Here is a 19,345-nt window from a genome sequence, read left to right on the forward strand (position 1 = left end):
GTTGTTTATTTCTCGAGTGTGGCTGACTTCTGGGATAAGAATGAACGATGTGGTCTCTTACTAAATCTCCCTTTTGGTTAGTCATCCAGCCACTATGTGGTGAATTTATACCTGAAACTAATGAGCTGGAGACTAAGCTGAAAACAGCCAACTTGTGTTTCCTCACTATAGTTTGACTTCTGTGAGAACTATTTGGTGGTCTCCAATTTCAGTGTATTCATTTTTTAAAAGTATATTTTATTTAAAAAATTACAAATTCAGTTTTTACTTAATATTTAATGAGCCACTTATGCCTAAGGCACAAGATATGATTTTGATCTGAAAGTATAACCAAGTTTGAAGGTAACTAAACTGATAAAACCCTCTAGACAAAGGAAATATTTTATAAATATTGATGTCAGTTTGAAAAGCTATTTTTTCCTTCATCTCTCTAACATATTATTAAGGAAATTTTCTGAATCTAGGAAGAAAGACACATATAAATTTTTGTGTTGAGTGTATAAATAAATGAATACACATATATGTATAGCAAAGTATAAGCATAGTGCAGGGATAATATGTAAGGTTGGACCATGTAAAATTGCTGAAATTTGTTTCTGACATCCAGGAATGACAATCGCTCACTCATTAGTGGTCTCTCCTCACCTGAGTAGACAGTTTACCAGTTGCGTTGGGATGGTATTTTGACTCCACCTTGGGCCAGAATTCCTCTCTTCTTGCCTCCTCCTGTCCTGTGTCATTTTACTCTGTCTCTTATTGTCTCCTAAACATTACCAGACAGACTGATTACTTACAGTAGTCCTTATATGCTAATCCATTTCTTGGTTGGCAGATTCTCAGACCTCTGGTCTCAAAGGTCAAAGGAAGTTCCTATGTCAAGCTCAGTAGCACCGACACAGAATCTGTCAAGTATTGTTGATCTTTCCTCCGTATCTGTTCCTATTCCTGTTACCTTCTAAGAGCATCTAGAGGATCCCAGAAATTCAAGTGCCTGAGAGGACTCTGTGTACATGTCAACCTTCTGTTGTCTGATGTCACTTCTGAATTGGTTGACAGGAGTTCTAAAGGCCTGTATAGAAGACTGGCTCTGGGACAAATGCTGTAAAGAAAATATGCTCCCCAAATTCAAGCATGCTTATTTCTTTTCTGTCCCCTACATTTCATTCTCCATCGCCCCCTCTATGTTTACAGACTGAAATAACTATCAGCTTCCATGGATTAAGTATCTAAATTTTGATGTGACTGTTCATTAGTTTATCACCATGTATGTATTACGGACGCACATGTATACAATGTCAACGCAATGATCTGAAAATAGAAAATTGCGATGGGTTTTCTCCACATGCAGTTTTAGTAATACCAAATCAAATTACCTAGTTGAGGAGAATGAGACTTAATAGGAAGTGCTAAAAATGATCTGAGTTTTGTGACAGGCATTTTTTAGTAGAAACAAATGCAATTGTTTGTTATGGCTTTTGCATGGCATCAAAGGCTGCACTGCCTTCTTAGCTATTGGTAAAGAAACTCTGTAACCATAATAGCATTTGTCTCAGCCTCTGGCTCTGAAAACTACTATCAGAATGAATGCAAGCTACCATGCCAAAAAAGCTGGTTTTCAGATTATTCCTTTCAGAAATCTAGTGTAGAAACAGACTTAAAAGATACTGTATTTTCTATTCACCAGTGAATAAATGAATATCTGTTTGCCATTAAATATAGCATTTAACTGGTACAAGTCAATGAGTAATTTTTGAGCTACTTCTTTATGTAAGGCCCTGGTGGGTAATATTGGTGCCTGGTAGGTGTTCAATGAATTTTTCTTAAAGTCAAAGAAGTAAGACAAAGGCCTGCTCTCAAGGACTTCATAATCTTCTCACTGGAGTAACATGTGTCTGTAAAATGCTTTTATTTCATCACATACATAATCAAACCATACCTATGCAGGTATTAGACTTCTCATTTTACAGAAGAGGCAACCAAAACACAGAAGAAATAAGAGATAAGAGATTTGGCCAAGAGCTCTGTATTAGTCAGTGTTCTCCAGAGAACCAGAATCAACAGGAAAGATAAATACAAAGGATATTTATTGTGAGGAATTGGCTCATGCAATTATGAAAGATTAAAAAGTCCCACGATCTGCCATCTGCAAACTAGAGACCAGGAAAGCTGGTGGTGTAATTCAGTCCCAGGGCCTGGGAACCAGGGGAGCTGAGGCTGTAAATCAGGAGAAGATGAGATGAGATGTCCCAGCTCAAGCAGGGAGGCAGGAAGCAAAGGGTGAATTCTTCCTTTTCCACTTTTAAGTCTATTCAGGCCCTCTAATAGATTGGATGATGCCCCCTCCCCCACATTGGAGAGGGCAAGCTACTTTACTGAGTCCACTAATTCACATGCTAAGCTCATCCAGAGACCACAGACACACTCAGAAGGTTTAATCTGGACACCTCATGGCCAGTCAGGTTGACACAAAATTAACCATCACAGGTTCCGAGTTAGTTTAATGAAGCCAAACTAAAAACAAGCCCTTCTAATGCCTAATATAACACAAGTTTGATCAAACCTCCCCTAAGGCTTACTAAATCAGACTGGAAAGGAAGCATCTTGGCACACAGAAGAAAACAATATCCTCTCCTTCATTCGCTGATGCCCCAAATGAGTAGAAAAAGTAGTGTCATGCTTTCAACATGTGGCCTTCAGTTAATAGTTTACTGTCATATAGTTGTTTGCTTATCACAGTTGTATCATATTGTAGGATTGTACATTTTTTAGTGAGTAAAAAGAAAATCCACATCTTACAAAAAAAAATTATTTTACTCAGTGGAAAGAAAATGTTAAAACCTTGGGGTCCACAGTACTTTTTCAAGATGCCATGGATTTTTTTCAAACATTTAATGTTGGAAAGTTATTCTCAGATGCATTTTTAATATATGTATGTATGCACATTAAAGCACTTGCTTTTTTTATTGGAAGGTAAGGGTTTTGTAGAAATCCTTTAAAAGACTGATTATTATGGAAAATCATTTTGAAATTTGAGAACATAAATTACTTTCTGCCTTCCAAATCTTCATGGCAAAGAGACATGCTCTGGAAAACTTTTCAAGCTCTTAAAATTTTACAGTGATGGAAAGGTTGCCTGACATCCATTACAGATAATAGTGCCTGTTACTCTCCTGTCGTTCTTCTCTCAATCATGGTTTTCCACCAAGCAACATTAAACAGAGGAGATAAAGACCAAATACTCTTCTGATAGGCTGATACCCATTTGATCTAATACAAATGACAAAACAGGAATAATAAAGAGAGAAAACTGCTTTCCTCCTGGTTCTGTCAATCACAAATAGTACTGAATTTAGTTCTACCTCTCAAAATTTCAAAATATGTGACATTGCTTTGTATGCATCTATTTGTCCTTTGGTTGTTTCTGTATTTAAAGAGACAAAAAGTGTTCATTACATAAAATCTTCCCTATGTTTTAAATTTATTTTGAATGATAACCTTTAAATCTGAAACAAATTCTGTGGTATAATTACACTTAAGATGAGCCCTTTATCACAAGGACTTGAGTAGGAAAAGACTTGCTGAAAACCTTTGGGGGGATGAACTACAGCGCAGAATTACAGTAGTCTTGCCAGCTGAAATTGGAAGTCATATTGTTGCCCCTCAACTGAATCGAGGGCAAATCTGGCCCACTGCCTGTTTTTCTAAATAAAGTTTTATTAGAACACAGCCATACTCATTTCATTTCTTCGTTGTCTGTGGTTGCTTTTGCATTGCAACTTGCAGAGCTGAGTAGCTACAAGAGATACCATATGCTCACAAAGTCTAAAATATTTACTATCTGGTCCTTTACAGAAAAAGTTTGCCAAACCCTGTTGTAAATATTTCTCCTTTGCCTTCATCTCCTGCAGACAGTAATAACCAGTGGGAAAAGACATAGCCTAAAATCTCTTACGACAAGAAGCAGAACATAATGCATCTTTTTCCTGGATTGTGCAAGTGATATTTCTAGGCCCCTGACAGCCTCATACATTTCCAAGGGCCCAGCAATCAGAAGTCATTTCTGGGTCTTCAATAGCATGGCCTTCCTGCACTGTCCTCTGAACAGACACAGAACATCAGAGTATCCAAAACTATAATTTTTTAAATGTTTTATTTTTATTTTTATTTTTATTTTTGAAAGAGAGAGAGAGTGTGGGGGTGGAACAGAGAGGTTGGGGGACAGAGGATCCAAAGTGGGCTCTGCGCTGACAGCAGAGAGCCTGAGGCGGGGCTCCAACTCACAAACCGTGAGATATTGACCTGAGCCAAAGTTGGACGCTCAACCAACTGAGCCACCCAGGCACTCCCAAAACTACAATTTTAACTGGTGGTGATGTTAGGGTTCATTTAGTGCATTCCTGTCACCGTACTGATGAGAAAACTGAGGTATGTTTCCAGTTTAAAATAAAAGGATGGGTGCCCATGAAAACTGAGGATTTAGGGCAAAACATCCATACTATTAACTACTTTTGACTTTTACATCTTCCATTATCACTTAATTTGTTTTAGTTTCAACTCTGCACCTGAAACAATAACAAAATTTAAGTTAAACACATCTAGAATTTTCAGTGGAGGGAACAGTATTACATTAGCTACAGCCACATTTTGCCTCCTTTTTTTTCCAGTTGTGTTTATATCCACATGGAATCATCAGCTTCAATGTTTTGGTCACAAAACAAGCAAACAAGCAAGCAAAACTTTGATGTCTGTCTATACAACAGCAGGGAGAGAATGCAGACCCTTTTACTTACTTACGAGACCCTGGAGGAGTGTCTACGGTTTTTAAAGCTGACTGCAAATATATTTTTGGAGGCAGGAAGTACGTGCTGTCTAGTGTCTGTTTGCTGCTTGCCAACTTTGCTGGTCCATAAAATACTTCAGTGACTCCACATAGTGTGGTGCTGGCTTTCAGCTTCCTTTCAACTCAAGTCACCAAGAGCAACAAGTGGCATTGTAGACGGATCCCAAGAGAAACATGTATCTTCCATATCCCTTGGGCAGGTACTTACATATAGTTTCAGTTTATGGTTATTACTCTCTGGGGACATCTGTCTGCTGGGTTTATTTTTTCCTGATGTTGTACCACATCATAAAGTCTAGTGCCAAGAGCCCTTTAACTACTCAGGAAGATTTTGTTTTCTGTTGTTTTAGTCACTTTACTACTTTATTTCTGCAGGCCAAACGGAGTAGAGAAAATCAGTAGCAACCCTCCACTCGACAGCCTCATAGCTTAACCTGGCTGTACTTGGTTGCAAGTTTTTCTTTTGTGAGAGCTTTAAATCTCTCCTTGCATGAGAAGTGATGGGCCCCCTTGTGTGTATGTGCAAGAGAGTTGTACTGAGATTTCCCATGAAGTGTGAAGGCTCTCAGAAAACCTTCCAGGGAAAATTTGGTTTTAAAGCAAGTGGATCAAATGGGTCTCATCAGTTGAAAGGAACAAAATTCATAGTTGATGTTTTTATTATCAGCTATAGTACTGTAGAATAGCTTGTGTTTGCAGGGAAAATTAACTTTAAGCCTATTTTTGTTCCCTTTTGTTGCTCTCAATAGTACTATTTAAATAAATGTAGTTAAGAATTTCTATTTCTCATTTTCAGATAATTTAATGGTTTTTATCATATATTTATATAAAATTATAGTGATTAAGTCATTATTTGCCTAATAAATCTACAACCTTTTTGTGGAAAAAAATTATTCAGGTCAGACAACTATTGTCAAACATCTTTTAACACGTTTTCAACCTTTGCCATAGCTTCTTGCATAAACAGACCTTTTGAAACAAAGCATGGAAAATTTAATCCACCTGGGCTCATATTATCAAAACTAGTAGGCTGGATTATTTTCCGTGGTGTCAGCACCAAGATTATCTCTTGAAAATATGACTTTAAAAGCAACATTCACATAGATATTACAAATGTTGCCTCTCCCTCACTGTTACGAATAACCTTTATTTCTATTTTTTTTAATATGAAATTTATTGTCAAATTGGTTTCCATACAACACCCAGTGCTCAACCCAACAGGTACCCTCCTCAATGCCCATCACCCACTTCCCCCTCCCTCCCACCCCCCATCAACCCTCAGTTTGTTCTCAGGATTTAAGAGTCTCTTAATGGTTTGGCTCCCTCCCTAACTTCTTTTCATTCATGGCTGTAATTAGCATCTTCTCATGCAGCCCCTCTCTCAGTCCACACACACAGATTGCCTGTTCTTTAGCAGTCACTAGTGACCTTTTTTCTTAATGCTCATTTATTTATTTTTGAGAGAGAGAGAAAGAGAGAGCATGCAGAGAAGGGGCAGAGAAAGAGAGGGAGACACAAAATCTGAAGCAGGCTCCAGGCTCTGAGCTGTCAGCACAGAGCCCGATGTGGAGCTCGAACTCACCAACCGTGAGATCATGACCTGAGCTGAAGTCAGACTGAACCTTACCCAGGTGCCCCAACTAGTGATCATTTCTCTGATTAATCTCTACCTGGTCAATTCAGCCAAGGCTCATTCCGTGTATGACTGCAGCCCCATGACTTCACAATGCTACTACACATTTATTTAGGGCAGCCTCGTGTGTCTTCCGAGAATCCAGAGTAGTGAGGAAGAAGACACGGAGGTCCAACTCACCAAAGCTGCTTATGTCCAAGAAAATACCGTGACTAGTCAACCTTGAGAACATGATCACACAGGTTTGAACTATTACATCATCATTCACATGGATTTGCTCAGACACACAAATTACTTGAGCACCTCAGACCTTGCTGCACAGTTTCATGTTTTCAATTTTCAAATGTCTTGCTTTAGAAGCAGAGATTTTAGATGATAAGTCACTTGTATTCTTTGTCACAGTTGTTAATAGTGTTAATAAAACCTTGTACAAAGTATGCAGCAATTACATGTCAATGTGATGCTCAACTGGCATTTTTAACTCAATTTGGTATGTGTGTGTGTGTGTGTGTGTGTGTGTGTGTGTGTGTGTGTGTGTTGTGTGTGTGTGTATTTTTTTATGTTAAAACACAAATTCTGAGTTCAACACTATCTCAGTCCTTAAAACAGCTCCTAGGGAAAGGCAATGAGGTATCTGGAAAGGAGGCTGAATAGGACAGAGGTCTGAGCATGAGGCCCAGCTGACCTGTGACTTGTAGACCGCGGCTGCAGGCAGGGGAAGCAGCACACAGAAGACAAGATCCCTATTATATCACAGGATTATATTACAGCATGATGTTGTGCAGAAAATAAGAAGGAGGCAGGCCTGCCCACATGGTCTCTCTGAAAGAATGGGGCAATTCATGTTCTAATGGGGATCTTAAAGTCCAGACAAAAGAGTTTGGATATGACAGTGAGAGAGAGGAACTATAAGTTTCAAAATAAGGAATTGGCATGATAAAAGCAGTCCTTTAGGGAGCAGGGTCTGGAACGCCTAGGCAGGTTGCATTCCAAACGCACTGTTGCTTTGGCTTGATGGGTCATGGGATTTACTGTTGAAATGTCACCTTTTTAGTTAGACCTGCCCTGGCACTCTATCCAAACTTGCAAATCCCTCAGCACCCGCTGTGTGTGAAGTTTTTTTCCTCTTTAGCAGTTATCACTCTCTGACACTGTATGTATTTTATTTATTTACATTGTACGTGACCCAGCTCTCTGACTAGAATGCAAGTTCTGCAGGAGCAGAGATTTTTGTCTGTTTTATCCACTACTGTGCCTTCACCACCCAGAACACTGCCTTATGCATGGCAGGCCCTGAGGAATACGTTCTGCATGAATTAATGAATTTATTAGGACAGGTGTCTCCGCTTTCAGAAAGCCTGCATGCCACCCACTTTGCTTTGACCGAAGCAGACCCACATTAATGCCTGTTTTTGCTAACCAAAAGAAATCTGAAAAGGATTTTCACTTTTACAAAAAAAAAAAAAAAGCTGTTACCGTACTAAAGTAGGTTTTTCTTAACAGCAAAGTGGTGTAACACAACCTTTTGGAGCATGGGGTTGGAGGGAAGGATGAAAGGGGGGGACACTCTAGGCCATTTTGGCTTATGAAAGTTTTTATAGTAACACTTTATTTTTGCATAGTAGGAAACCTGTACCTGTACCAGGCCTGATTCTGGTTACTGGTAATTAAGGAGCAAATAAGAGGGATGCCTGGGTAGCTCAGTTGGTTGGGTGACTGACTTCAGCTCGGGTCATGATCTCATAGTTTATGAGTTCGAGCCCCGTGTCGGGCTCTGTGCTGACAGCTCAGAGCCTGGAGCCTGCTTTGGATTCTACCTCTCTCTACCCCTCCCCTGTTCACTCTATCTCTCAATAATAAATAAATGTTAATTTTTTTTTTTTTTTTACAAAAAGGAGCAAATAAGAGAGACAAGGTTCCTGCCCTCATGGAGCTTATATTCTAGAAGAGGAGACCAAAATAAACAAATACTCCCAGATGGTACTGTGCTCAAAGGAAAATATAACAATGTAACAAGAATACAAAATGTTAAACAGAATGTTCCCCTATTGCATGCACTGAATAGGTGACAGTTGGAAAGACAGTTTTTGTTTTTTACTTTAAATTCATGGTCTCTGAACACTATCCAGTGGTTTCCACTCTCAGCTATGTTTCCTGGCAACAGTCACAGAAACAGAGCTTGCAGAGGCAAGAAATTGACTGACGGGTTTCTGAATTGCAAACCTCAGGCCCTTTAAGAAATAGTGTGCTGTTACCTTGTTCTTTCTATTCAGCATGACGGTTCCCAATTGTTCGATTCATTCATCAGCTGCCTACATAGTCTACACATAGAATGGAAAACGTATCTTACTGCTATTGAAAAAATAGAGATTTTCAATTTAATTTTGATAGGCCACGACCCATTCAATTCATTCCAGACCGAGTGAGTGTCATCACAGGACTCGGACTGGTGATGGATACCTGGAAATGAGACAGCAATGGAGAAGAGTCTGAACTTTCCCATCTCAGGGTGCCTGGGTGGCTGCAGGTTAAGCGTCCAACTTCAACTCAGGTCATGATCCCATGATTCGTGAGCTCGAGCCCCACATAGGGCTCTCTGTGCTGTCAGTGCAGAGCCTAATGGATCTGTGTCTCCCTCTCTCTGCCTCTCTCTCTCAAAAATAAATAAACACTAAAAAGAAAAAAAAAAAAGCTTAAAAAAAATGAACCTTCCCATCTCGAGGCCACTTCTTAAGAAGGTTATGATACTTTTAAGAAAGAGACTGAAACAGACCAAATATAGATGAGGAAACATGGTTAGAAGTTAGAAAAACAGTACTTAACAACAGTAAAAACAAGAGATTTAAACTCTGGACACAGATGTAGAAGAGGAACTAAAAGGAGCATCAAAAGAATCCTATCTTGTCTACCCAGAAATTCTTCAAAAAATTCAGGTATTTACTCTGTATTTTTAAAGATAGAGAATTCTTTTACAGAATACATCTTTTACAGAATCACAGTCTTTAAGAATAACTTCGGATGGGCTAAAAGCCAGATAAACCAGAACATGCCACCCCCCCAAAAAAGTCTTCTTTTTCTTGAAAACAAACCAAAAAAAAATAAATAAATAAAAAACAGGAATAGGAGAAGATACAGTCCTATTGTTGAGGACCAAATTGTTACTATAACACAGAGAAAACTGAGCTATTCAAATCCTAACTTACACCTTCTTTGACATTAAAAAAAATGGTTTTTAAACTAAAAGGGGTTTTTGTAATGTGATTCAGAGAAAATGAAAATATATGATGGGCAAATTATTGGTCACTTTTAATGAGTTTCTGTTGCTGGGTCTGGATGCCATCAAAGGATTTGTGGGTGAAATTAAAGAACTTTTATTAATAAACTGGAATAAATCTTGAAAACTATAGGGGTGCCTTAGTGGCTCAGTCGGCTAAGCGTCCGACTTCGGCTCAGGTCAGGATCTCGCGGCCAGTGACTTCGAGCACCACGTTGGGCTCTGTGCTGACAGCTCAGAGCCTGGAGCCTGTTTTGGATTCTGTGTCCCCCTCTCTCTCTGTTTCAAAAATAAATAAACGTTAAAAAAAAATTAAAGAAAACTAGAATAGGAGCCAAATGACCAGAGAAAGGAAAATATCCTGAGTGTCAAAAAAAAAAAAAAAAAAGAGGAAAGTAGGGACCCTGGATTTTGTTGTATGTTGATAAGCTCAATCACAACTCCTAGAAATTCTCCAGATAGAATATAAGCAAATGATTTCTAATCAATTCAAATGGATGACTGTGGTTCCTAAAGAGAAACACAAGTTCACCAAGAGCAAGGAACACTAAACTATGCTCATTTCCTAATTTTTTATAAGTTTGCCTGCTTGCTCTATCAGGGGAATAGAGCAGATGAAATGTCTTGATTTCAGCAAAGCACTGGGAAGTGTTTTATTATATCCTTGCAGAAATCCAGGCAGGACGATGTGACTCTTATGAGGATCTGTACCTTGTGTTGGAAGTCTCCAGAGATGAGCCGTGGTTTTTTGTAAGAAAACTGAAGACGAGTGTAGGACACTTGGCGATGTCCTTGGAGTAGGGAGTTGGTAGCTCATGCTGGGAATAAATGAATCAAGATTAACATAATAAAATGTAAAAATAACAAGTGTAAAAAACTTTTTAGTAATCCAACTGAGAGATATCTCATAAGTTTGGTTTACATGAAGTTAAATTTGAGCCAATGTTGTCATTTGCTTCTTTAAAAATACTGTAACTTTATTTATTTATTTTGAGAGAGAGAGAAAGCGTGAGTCAGGAAGGGGTAGAGAGAGAAGGAGAGAAAGAGAATCCCAAGCAGGCTCTTCACTGTCAGTGCAGAGCTCCACATGGGGCTGGAATCCACAAACTATGAGATCATGACCTGAGCCGAAGTCAGGCACTTAACCGACTGAGCCACCCAGGCACCCCCAAAAGTACTATAACTTTAGGCTGCATTAATACTTCCATTTCAAGTAAAAAGTAGTGATAGACAAAACCACATATTTATCACTTTTTGTCGTTAGTCAGGTATACCCCCAAACCCTGTATCATTTAGAAAGGACTTGAGACTGCTAACAAAATACGTATGGTATAAGTGGTTAAGAATAAGCAAAAGTCTGTCTTCCCACTAAATTGAAAACCCTATTAGGCACAGACCATCCCTGAGTTTCCAGTGCCTGCAAATATTTGTGAAATAATACAATGAAGGTAAGTTAATGATAGGATAATATAAACAGGTCAGGAATGAAGTTAATCCATAGATGGGTATACCAGAAAAAATCTGTGTCATTATTAACATAGGTCACAAATTCACCTCTGAGCTTCCTAGCAGCCAAGGCAAGGAGAAACATATATCCAAAGATCACTGTCTCCATAAAGTAAAATCTCATAATTTTTTCAAAAAGCAACAGATGATGCATTGGCTTGATGGATTATGGGATTTCACTCATCTTCAGAGTTTTCTTACAAAAAACCATGGCTCATCTCTGGAGACTTCCAGCACAAGGTACAGATCCTCATAAGAGTCACATCGCCCTGCCTGAATTTCTCCTTCTTTCCCTCAAGGATATAATAAAACACTTCCCAGTGCTTTGCTGAAATCAAGACATTTCATCTGCTCTATTCCCCTGATAGAGCAAGCAGGCAAACTTATAAAAAATTAGGAAATGAGCATAGTTTAGTGTTCCTTGCTCTTGGTGAACTTGTGTTTCTCTTTAGGAACCACAGTCATCCATTTGAATTGATTAGAAATCATTTGCTTAATATTCTATCTGGAGAGGGGGCGCCTGGGTGGCGCAGTCGGTTAAGCGTCCGACTTCAGCCAGGTCACGATCTCGCGGTCCGTGAGTTCGAGCCCCGCGTCAGGCTCTGGGCTGATGGCTCAGAGCCTGGAGCCTGTTTCCATTTCTGTGTCTCCCTCTCTCTCTGCCCCTCCCCCGTTCATGCTCTGTCTCTCTCTGTCCCAAAAATAAATAAACGTTGAAAAAAAAAAATTTTTTAAATATTCTATCTGGAGAATTTCTAGGAGTTGTAATTGAGCTTATCAATATACAACAAAATCCAGGGTCCCTACTTTCCTCTTTTTTTTTTTTGACACTCAGAATATTTTCCTTTCTCTGGTCATTTGGCTCCTATTATAGTTTTCAAGATTTATTCCAGTTAATTAATAAAAGTTCTTTAATTTCATCCACAAATCCTTTGATGGCTTCTAACATAATAAATCCAGACCCAGCAACAGAAACTCATTAGAAGTAGCCAAATTTATTCACCATATTGCAAGAAAAATCTCCTGGAGAAGAATTTTCTAAATTTTCACATGATACCTTATTGAACAAATACAGTGTGAAGTGCAGAGAAACTCTTATAAATGGTAAATTGGTTAAATGTTTTTTGTTCTTCAAGAAAATAGCAAAAAATTGGGGCACATGGGTGGCTCAGTTGATTAAGCGTCTGACTCTTGATTTCATTTCCTGTCTCATGATCTCATGATCTCATGATCTCACGGTTTTGTGAGTTCCAGCCCCACGTCAGGCTCTGGGCTGACAGTGTGGAGCCTGCTTGGGATTATCTCTCTCCCTCTCTCTCTCTCCCCTTCCCCAACTCATGCTGTCTCTCTCTCTCTCTCTCTCTCTGAAACTAAATAAACTTTAAAAAATAAATAAATAATTTTTAAAAAGAAAATAGCAAAAAATCACAGTTTAGTGAAAGCAATTCCATGAGTGATCAAGGCAATTAGGTTAAAATACACAGGTTGTCATGAGTCATGTTTGCTCTAGACCCTGTGCTGTGGTGGGAAAGATGCAGGAAAAGAAGGAAATATATATCTCCAAGACAGTCCTTTTTGAAACCAAACTTTTGCTAGTAACTGAGCACTGAAGAATTTGAATTTGGATTCCATGGCAAGAAGTGACAGTACAGATACTTTATGTTGACAGCTAAATCTTAAATCTTTTGTTTAGATGCGAGAATAACAATGGGCCTGTATCAAACTTGGAGAGATGTAGGACTAAACTGCGTATGTGTAAAGAACAGTGACAGGGCATTGAGGAGGGCACGTGTTGGGATGAGCACTGGGTGTTGTATGTAAGCGATGGATCATGGGAATCTTCTCCCTGAAACCAAAAGTACACTGTATACACTGTATTTTAATTAACTTGACAATAAATTATATCAATAATAATAATAAAGAATAGTGACAGCGAGATTGACAGATGTGGACATTGTTTCATATGCTAAGTAGACAAAGAACTGAGCTGAGTGTAATCTGAAGACTGACAGGAAGGTCATGAGGATGAAACCAGCCCCAAATATCTGAAAAACTAACACTTGGAGGAGGGAACACATGTGCTTGTAGTCCAGAGCCTGACCCAGGACCTGTAAGTAAAGGGCCTGAATAAGGAGACTTGAATCAGAGGGGAAGTAGTCTTCCCACAGTAGCGTGGGCTATGCCAGTACTGTGCTGCCTTAGTGTTGGGAGAGTTCTGGACACTGGAAAGGCTCAAAGAGGAACTTCACAATCATCTATCCGTAATGTTTTAAAACTAATCCCCGTCTAGAGAGGGAGCTCAGTCAGAAATCCTTCAAACCACAAGGATTCCCTGATCCTGGGGTGAGAATCAGACTGAGCATGTCCTCTGCCTGTGGTTAGTCAGTTCCAGGGGCTGCTCTGAGGGGACGCTCTCGAAGTGCTGATGGGTTCTATTGCCTTGTTTTAGTTCATCTCCATTACCCATAGTCCTCTACAGAAACATACTATGCAAGCAGAAACAGCTAGTTCCCATACGCTCTAATTTCCTCGTAACACCACACAGGTAAAATGCCACATTTCGTTTTTTAAAACTGTTAGCTGATGACCCTATTTTTGCAAATTCACAGAGATTACAGTGATAGTATTTATTGATTAGGGTCTTTATTAATATTTAGAGCTCATTGCACCTGAAAAGCAGAATCATGCAGTGTGTTTTTTTTTTTAGTTTCAAGTTTTTGCATGCAGTGCTTTTAATCAAATATTCCAAATCACCTTTAAAGACACCAAAAATGTCATATTTAATTTTCATTGCTTTGCAATGGAAGCTGAGTGTGCTGTGGATAGATTTCATGTGCAAAATGCCCTTCCTTTATGGAAAAATTATGCAGAAAGGACATTTTGCAAAATGCCAAGTTTAGAAAGAAGGGGTAAACTTAGGAGGATGGAAGAGAAAAGTGGGCTCCAGCCAGTCCTCTGATAATGAGGCTTTGATTTCAGTAGGCGGCACATCTTCTAGGTAAGTCATGTCAGCCAGTGGGTCATGTTTGGTCACTAATGTTAGCATGTGTACTCCAGTCATCCTAATTCATGATGCACTCACGAGGCTTTCCATCACATGTACTGAAACACACACTTTATCACAGCAATACTTAAAAATGTATGAAAAATCAAAGGCAGGGCTAAATTTCCTTCAGAGGATATTTCTGAAGAATTGTTTTCTTGAAAAAAAAAAAAAACCCAAAACTCTCTATCTGCTTCCTGTTAGCATTCTTTATTTTAAGCCCATGATTCCATTCCACTTAAGACATTAAAGACCTCCCCTCCCTTAATGCTTTCTTCATAGTTGACTGACATGGACAGTTATACTATGGAGAGCTTATCATCCACCAAAATACTTGCAAAAAACACTTGCTAGGTGGAAATGTGTGGTAGTTTCAGTCTGCAAAGCCCATGCTGTTAATTTGCCTCCTCGTTGAGCTAAGTTCATTGAAATGTCTACTGTAAACATCAGCTCCATTTCTCCTGTCTTCGTTGCATTATTCATAATTGCTTGTGAGTGGCCGGGGGTTGTGTGTTTGTGTGAATGACATTGTGTAACTTGCCATGGTTCATTTGGCAAACATCAGCAGAGCTTTTCTGAATGCTTTATTTTCACATCATTTTAATTCTTGCTAAATGAACCCATGCTTAAAGCACAAGTTCTGGAAGCTGGACATCATCTGTTCCTTAAGCATCCATGATATTTCCAGGTAAAGCTTTTTTGTTGTGTTTTATTTTTTGCCGAATTAAACCTGACAAATTGATTCTTAATTAACCCACAGAAAAAGTTGATGGTAGTTTTCTTGAGTGATAGAGGCCTTTGAACTGGTAATATTTTTGTATCATAAATATCCTTCTATGCATACAATAATCTTTGCCGTCTAAAGTTTTAGACAAAGGTCTGCATTAAAGATAATTTCCTCAGAAATAACATATAAATTATTGCTTTTGGCAAAACAAAGGCCGATAGCTGTTATAGGATATCTCAGGATTAATATTTAAAACAAAAATATCCATATTTTTTCAAACTGATCTTAAAACTTACCTGACTAAGTTGGTGACTCATGCCAAAATGGGCCATTCTCCAGCTCCCAGCTCCTGCCTTCCTAATCTTCCACTATAAGTACCTAATTTTTGTGTGTGTGTCATTGATCCTTCAGCAGTCTGGTGAAGCTTATGAACCATCCCTAAGAATAATGTTTTTAAATGTATAAAATACATGTAATTGTAAGAGAAAAAATTATATTGAAATACTGTTATTAAAAATTTGAGCAATTTTCTGGTATAGTAATATCTATACTTTTTTATTAATACATTTTTTATAAACCTAGCAGTGGCTCTAATAACTACCATAAATAATCTTGAACTAGCAATGAGCAAAATATGTATGCAAGATGAAACAATTATGGTTTCATCTACAACTATGAAATGGGACATGACAATATCTGTGCCTTCTATGAGTAACAAAGTCACAAGTACTGCTAATACCATCGTGGTTTGTTGCCATAGTTCGTGACAAAGAGGTCATTTTTTTCCCATCCATGCTCACAGCCCTCCTAACTTCTATCCACAGACCCCTTGGAAGTTCATGGACCCTGGATTAAGACACTCTGCATCCAGTGACTCTTGCCACTGCTTCCAATTTTATTCAATCGGTAGAGAGATGGAGTGGGGTAGTGGTCAGTTGTCAGCATAGATCTGTGTGAGACCCTCAAGAGCAATGGTGTCAGCAGAGCCACACTCACACCCCAGTGGTCTACCATGTCACTGCCAATGAGCCCAGCGTCTGAACACTGTCACCTCAAAGGGGTCATTCTGTGTCAGTTCACTGCTTTCTCCAGCCAGGGAGTCTCTCTGGAAATACTACCAAAATCCAATTAGTAGCAGAATGTATTTGTTATTCCCCATGATGTCATTCTCCAAGATCAGGAAATGTTCCCCAAATATCCTTTATGTTTATTTGCCTAAACCTTATATGCTCGGTCTGCACTTTCCCTAGGAGAGCGTGTTCTCTACGTTCATTTCCTCTAGGAAAAAAGTACTTCCATCCCTTTAAACTGGTGTTGTGCCCGTGATTTAGACCCACAGTTCCATGTGGATGTTTAAAACTGGATTTGTCCTTTTCTCAAAATCAATTTTGTCTTCTGACCTTCCCGACTTTTCTCCTCCTGACTTCTTAGGTACATCACAGTAACTATATGTGGAAACCTCAGACTTTTCAGCCACTCCACCCCCTTCCCAAACTCTACTGCCCAATTTAATAACTCTCCAAGTCAAGGAGCTCCTATGTTTACAACTTCCCTCCAGTGTCCCTCTCTATCCCCTTCCCATTTCTACCAGTTAGTTTACAACCTAACTTGGATCACCGTTACTCTTGCCCTTGCTTCTCAATTACTCAGATAGGTCCTAACACACACTGCTGTCAACTTGATTTTCCCAGAGTGCAACTCTGATGATAGTTCCCTGTTCAAAAATCTTCAATGGCTCCCGGTTATCTACTGAACTAAAGGCAGGCCCTGCCATAAAAGCCTCTCCACATCATGGCCCCAGACTCCCAATCCAGCAACTGTCTTACCCTGTGCTACAAACTTGATAATGCTTTGTTCATGAAACAGGGAACAGATATTTTACCTCATTTATTTTTTGCCTTATTACCTTTCTCATGTTGTACTCTCCTTCTGAAATGTGTTTCTCCAGAATGTCCTCTTGTTGAAACCTTACCGTTCCTTCAGAGACAATCCAATCTCAAGCATCATCCATTTATAAAGAGACTTTCTTGATGTGCTTCCACCATTCCCAACTGAATTCCCACTTTTAGCCTCTATAGCATTTTTCTTAGCATTTATCAGCCTCTACCCTTCATTATGATCCAGTACAGTAGTCTCCCCTTAACTGCAGGGAACACCGGGGATGCCTGAAATAATGGATAGTACCAAACCTTATACATCCTATGTTTTTCCTATACAAACAGACCCATGGTAAAGTTTAAGTTATAAATTATTCACAGTAAGAGGTAAACAATAATAAATAATAAAATAGAACAATTATAATAATATTCTGTAATAAAAGTTATATAAATTTGGTCTCTCCCTCTCTCTCAAAATACTGTACTCAACCTTCTCCTTCTTGTGATGATATAAAGTGATAAAATGCCTCTGTGATAGGTGAAGTGAGGCGACTGACACCAGCATTGTGATGTAGTCTTAGGATACCTGTCAGAAATAGAATCATCTAGGGGCACCTGGGTGGCTCTCGGTTAAGCTTCTGACATCAGCTTAGGTCATGATCTCATGGTTTGTGGTTTTGAGCCCCGCGTCAGGCTGTGCTGACAGCTCAGAACCTACTTTGGACTCTGTGTCTCCCTCTCTCTCTGCCCCTCACCCACTCATGCTCTCTCTCTCTCTCAAAAATAAATAAACATTAAAAAAATTCTTAAAATGTATAGGATCATCGGCTTCCGTACTATGGTTGACCACTGGTAACTGAAACCGTGAAAGGCAAAACCACAGATAAGGGAGGGACTACTATATGTTCATCTTACCAACCAAATTAGATTTTTTAAAGTTTCTATTTAAATTCCAGCTGCATTAGATTTTTAATCCCTTAAAAATAGACTGCTTTAATTTATCCCTTGTACCTCAGTAGTGTTAGGCACACCATTTTTACAATGAGTACTCAGTGTATGTTTTCAACTGAACTGAAATGATTCCTATGCAAAAAATGAATTTGTCGGGATGACCCACTTTACACTTTTCATGTACTACTGAAGGATAAGCTAGCTAGCATGTGTTCACTGACTCGATTTATTGATTAATTGGTAAATTTTAGTGATGCTGTGCTTGCACTTGGCCTTCCACCCACACAGTCTCATGCACTAGAGTGCTCCTTCCTCCCCGGCCATTCCAATCATTGTGCTAACTCCTGCTGGGCATTCGGGGCTCAGTTTGGCCATCATTTTTGCCGGCAAGGCTTCCTAACCCCAAGTCTGGCTTCATGCTTATTCAACCTGTGTGTTCCCATGGAGCCCAGCACTTAGAAGGTTGCCACAGTTGGTGCCATACTTTGCTGTCAGCATCTTGAAATTTTTTTTTTAACATCTTGAGATAGTTTTTCAACAAAGGGCCCACATTTTTACTTTGACTCAACTCCACTAACGGAGTAACCAGTCCTACCTAACCCCTCCTTTCCTGCATATTCCTGTTGTCCCCTATATTTTCCCAGTCTTTGCAGTCATCACTCAGAATTCTAATTTTCTGTTTACATCTGCTGAACGTTTATTTATTTAATATTATTTAATTTAATTTAAATTGAATTCATTTACATTAAAATAATTTAATAAATTTCATATTTATTTAATTTTCTGTTTATTACTCTTTATACCTCAACAGACCCTAAACTCTGTCAAGGCAAAAAAAATCTTATTATTGTATCCCCATGACTCAGCCTAGTATTATATACTTAATATTTGCTGGTTGACTAAATGGATGAATGGTTGAGGGAAGGAGGAATTAATTAATTAATTAATGTATTTGTCTATCGATAGCCCTTTGGGCAGCCTGAGCAGTGAAGGTCTTTGGCTTGCTGTCTTCAGATGGCTCCTATAGAAATTCTAGTTCGGAAACTATGCTTGTTAGAAAGGAGTGTAAGATTGGCTCAAGAAAGGGGCACCTGGGTGGCTCAGTTGGTTAGGTGTTTTGACTCCTAGTTTCGGCACAGGTCATGATCTCATGGTTTGTGAGTTCAAGTCCCACGTCGGACTCTGCACTAATGGCATAGAACTTGGGATTCTCTCCCTCTCTCTCTCTTTCTCTCTCCCACTCTCTCTCTCTCTCTCTCCCTCTCCCCTGCATGCTCACTCTCTCTCTTTACCTACCCCCGCTCTCTCTCTCTCTCACACTCTCTCTCTCTCTCTCTCTCTCTCTCTCAAAATAAATAAACTTAAAAAAAAAAAAGACTGGCTCAAGAAAGAAAAGGGGCAAAGTAGTGGCATGAAGGAAAAAGTTTAAACAGCACCCAAATATTATCGAAGAAGGAACTAGCAAAGGACTCATGGTATAGATCTGTTTTGAAC

The 19,345-nt window shown here is 39.1% G+C and overlaps 1 protein-coding gene across 6 annotated transcripts in view; it reads left to right on the forward strand.

The window, feature by feature from the left end:
* KCNQ5 (potassium voltage-gated channel subfamily Q member 5) overlaps nt 1-19,345 on the forward strand; it is a 528,440-nt gene that overhangs the window by 329,482 nt on the left and 179,613 nt on the right. Inside the window, exon 1 of one of the 6 annotated variants that reach the window (XM_086707226.1) lies at nt 4,433-5,040. The exons of the other annotated variants lie outside the window; for them this stretch is intronic. Coding sequence (XP_086563352.1) covers nt 5,015-5,040 — 26 coding nt within the window. The 5' untranslated portion in view covers nt 4,433-5,014. Of the gene's footprint in view, nt 1-4,432; nt 5,041-19,345 lie in introns of those variants that run through there. 6 annotated transcript variants of the gene reach the window in all.

This window comes from Puma concolor, chromosome B2 (genome assembly GCF_028749965.1).
Source record: "Puma concolor isolate L17-30 chromosome B2, mPumCon1.1.hap2, whole genome shotgun sequence".
NCBI classification, from domain to species: Eukaryota; Metazoa; Chordata; class Mammalia; order Carnivora; family Felidae; genus Puma; species Puma concolor.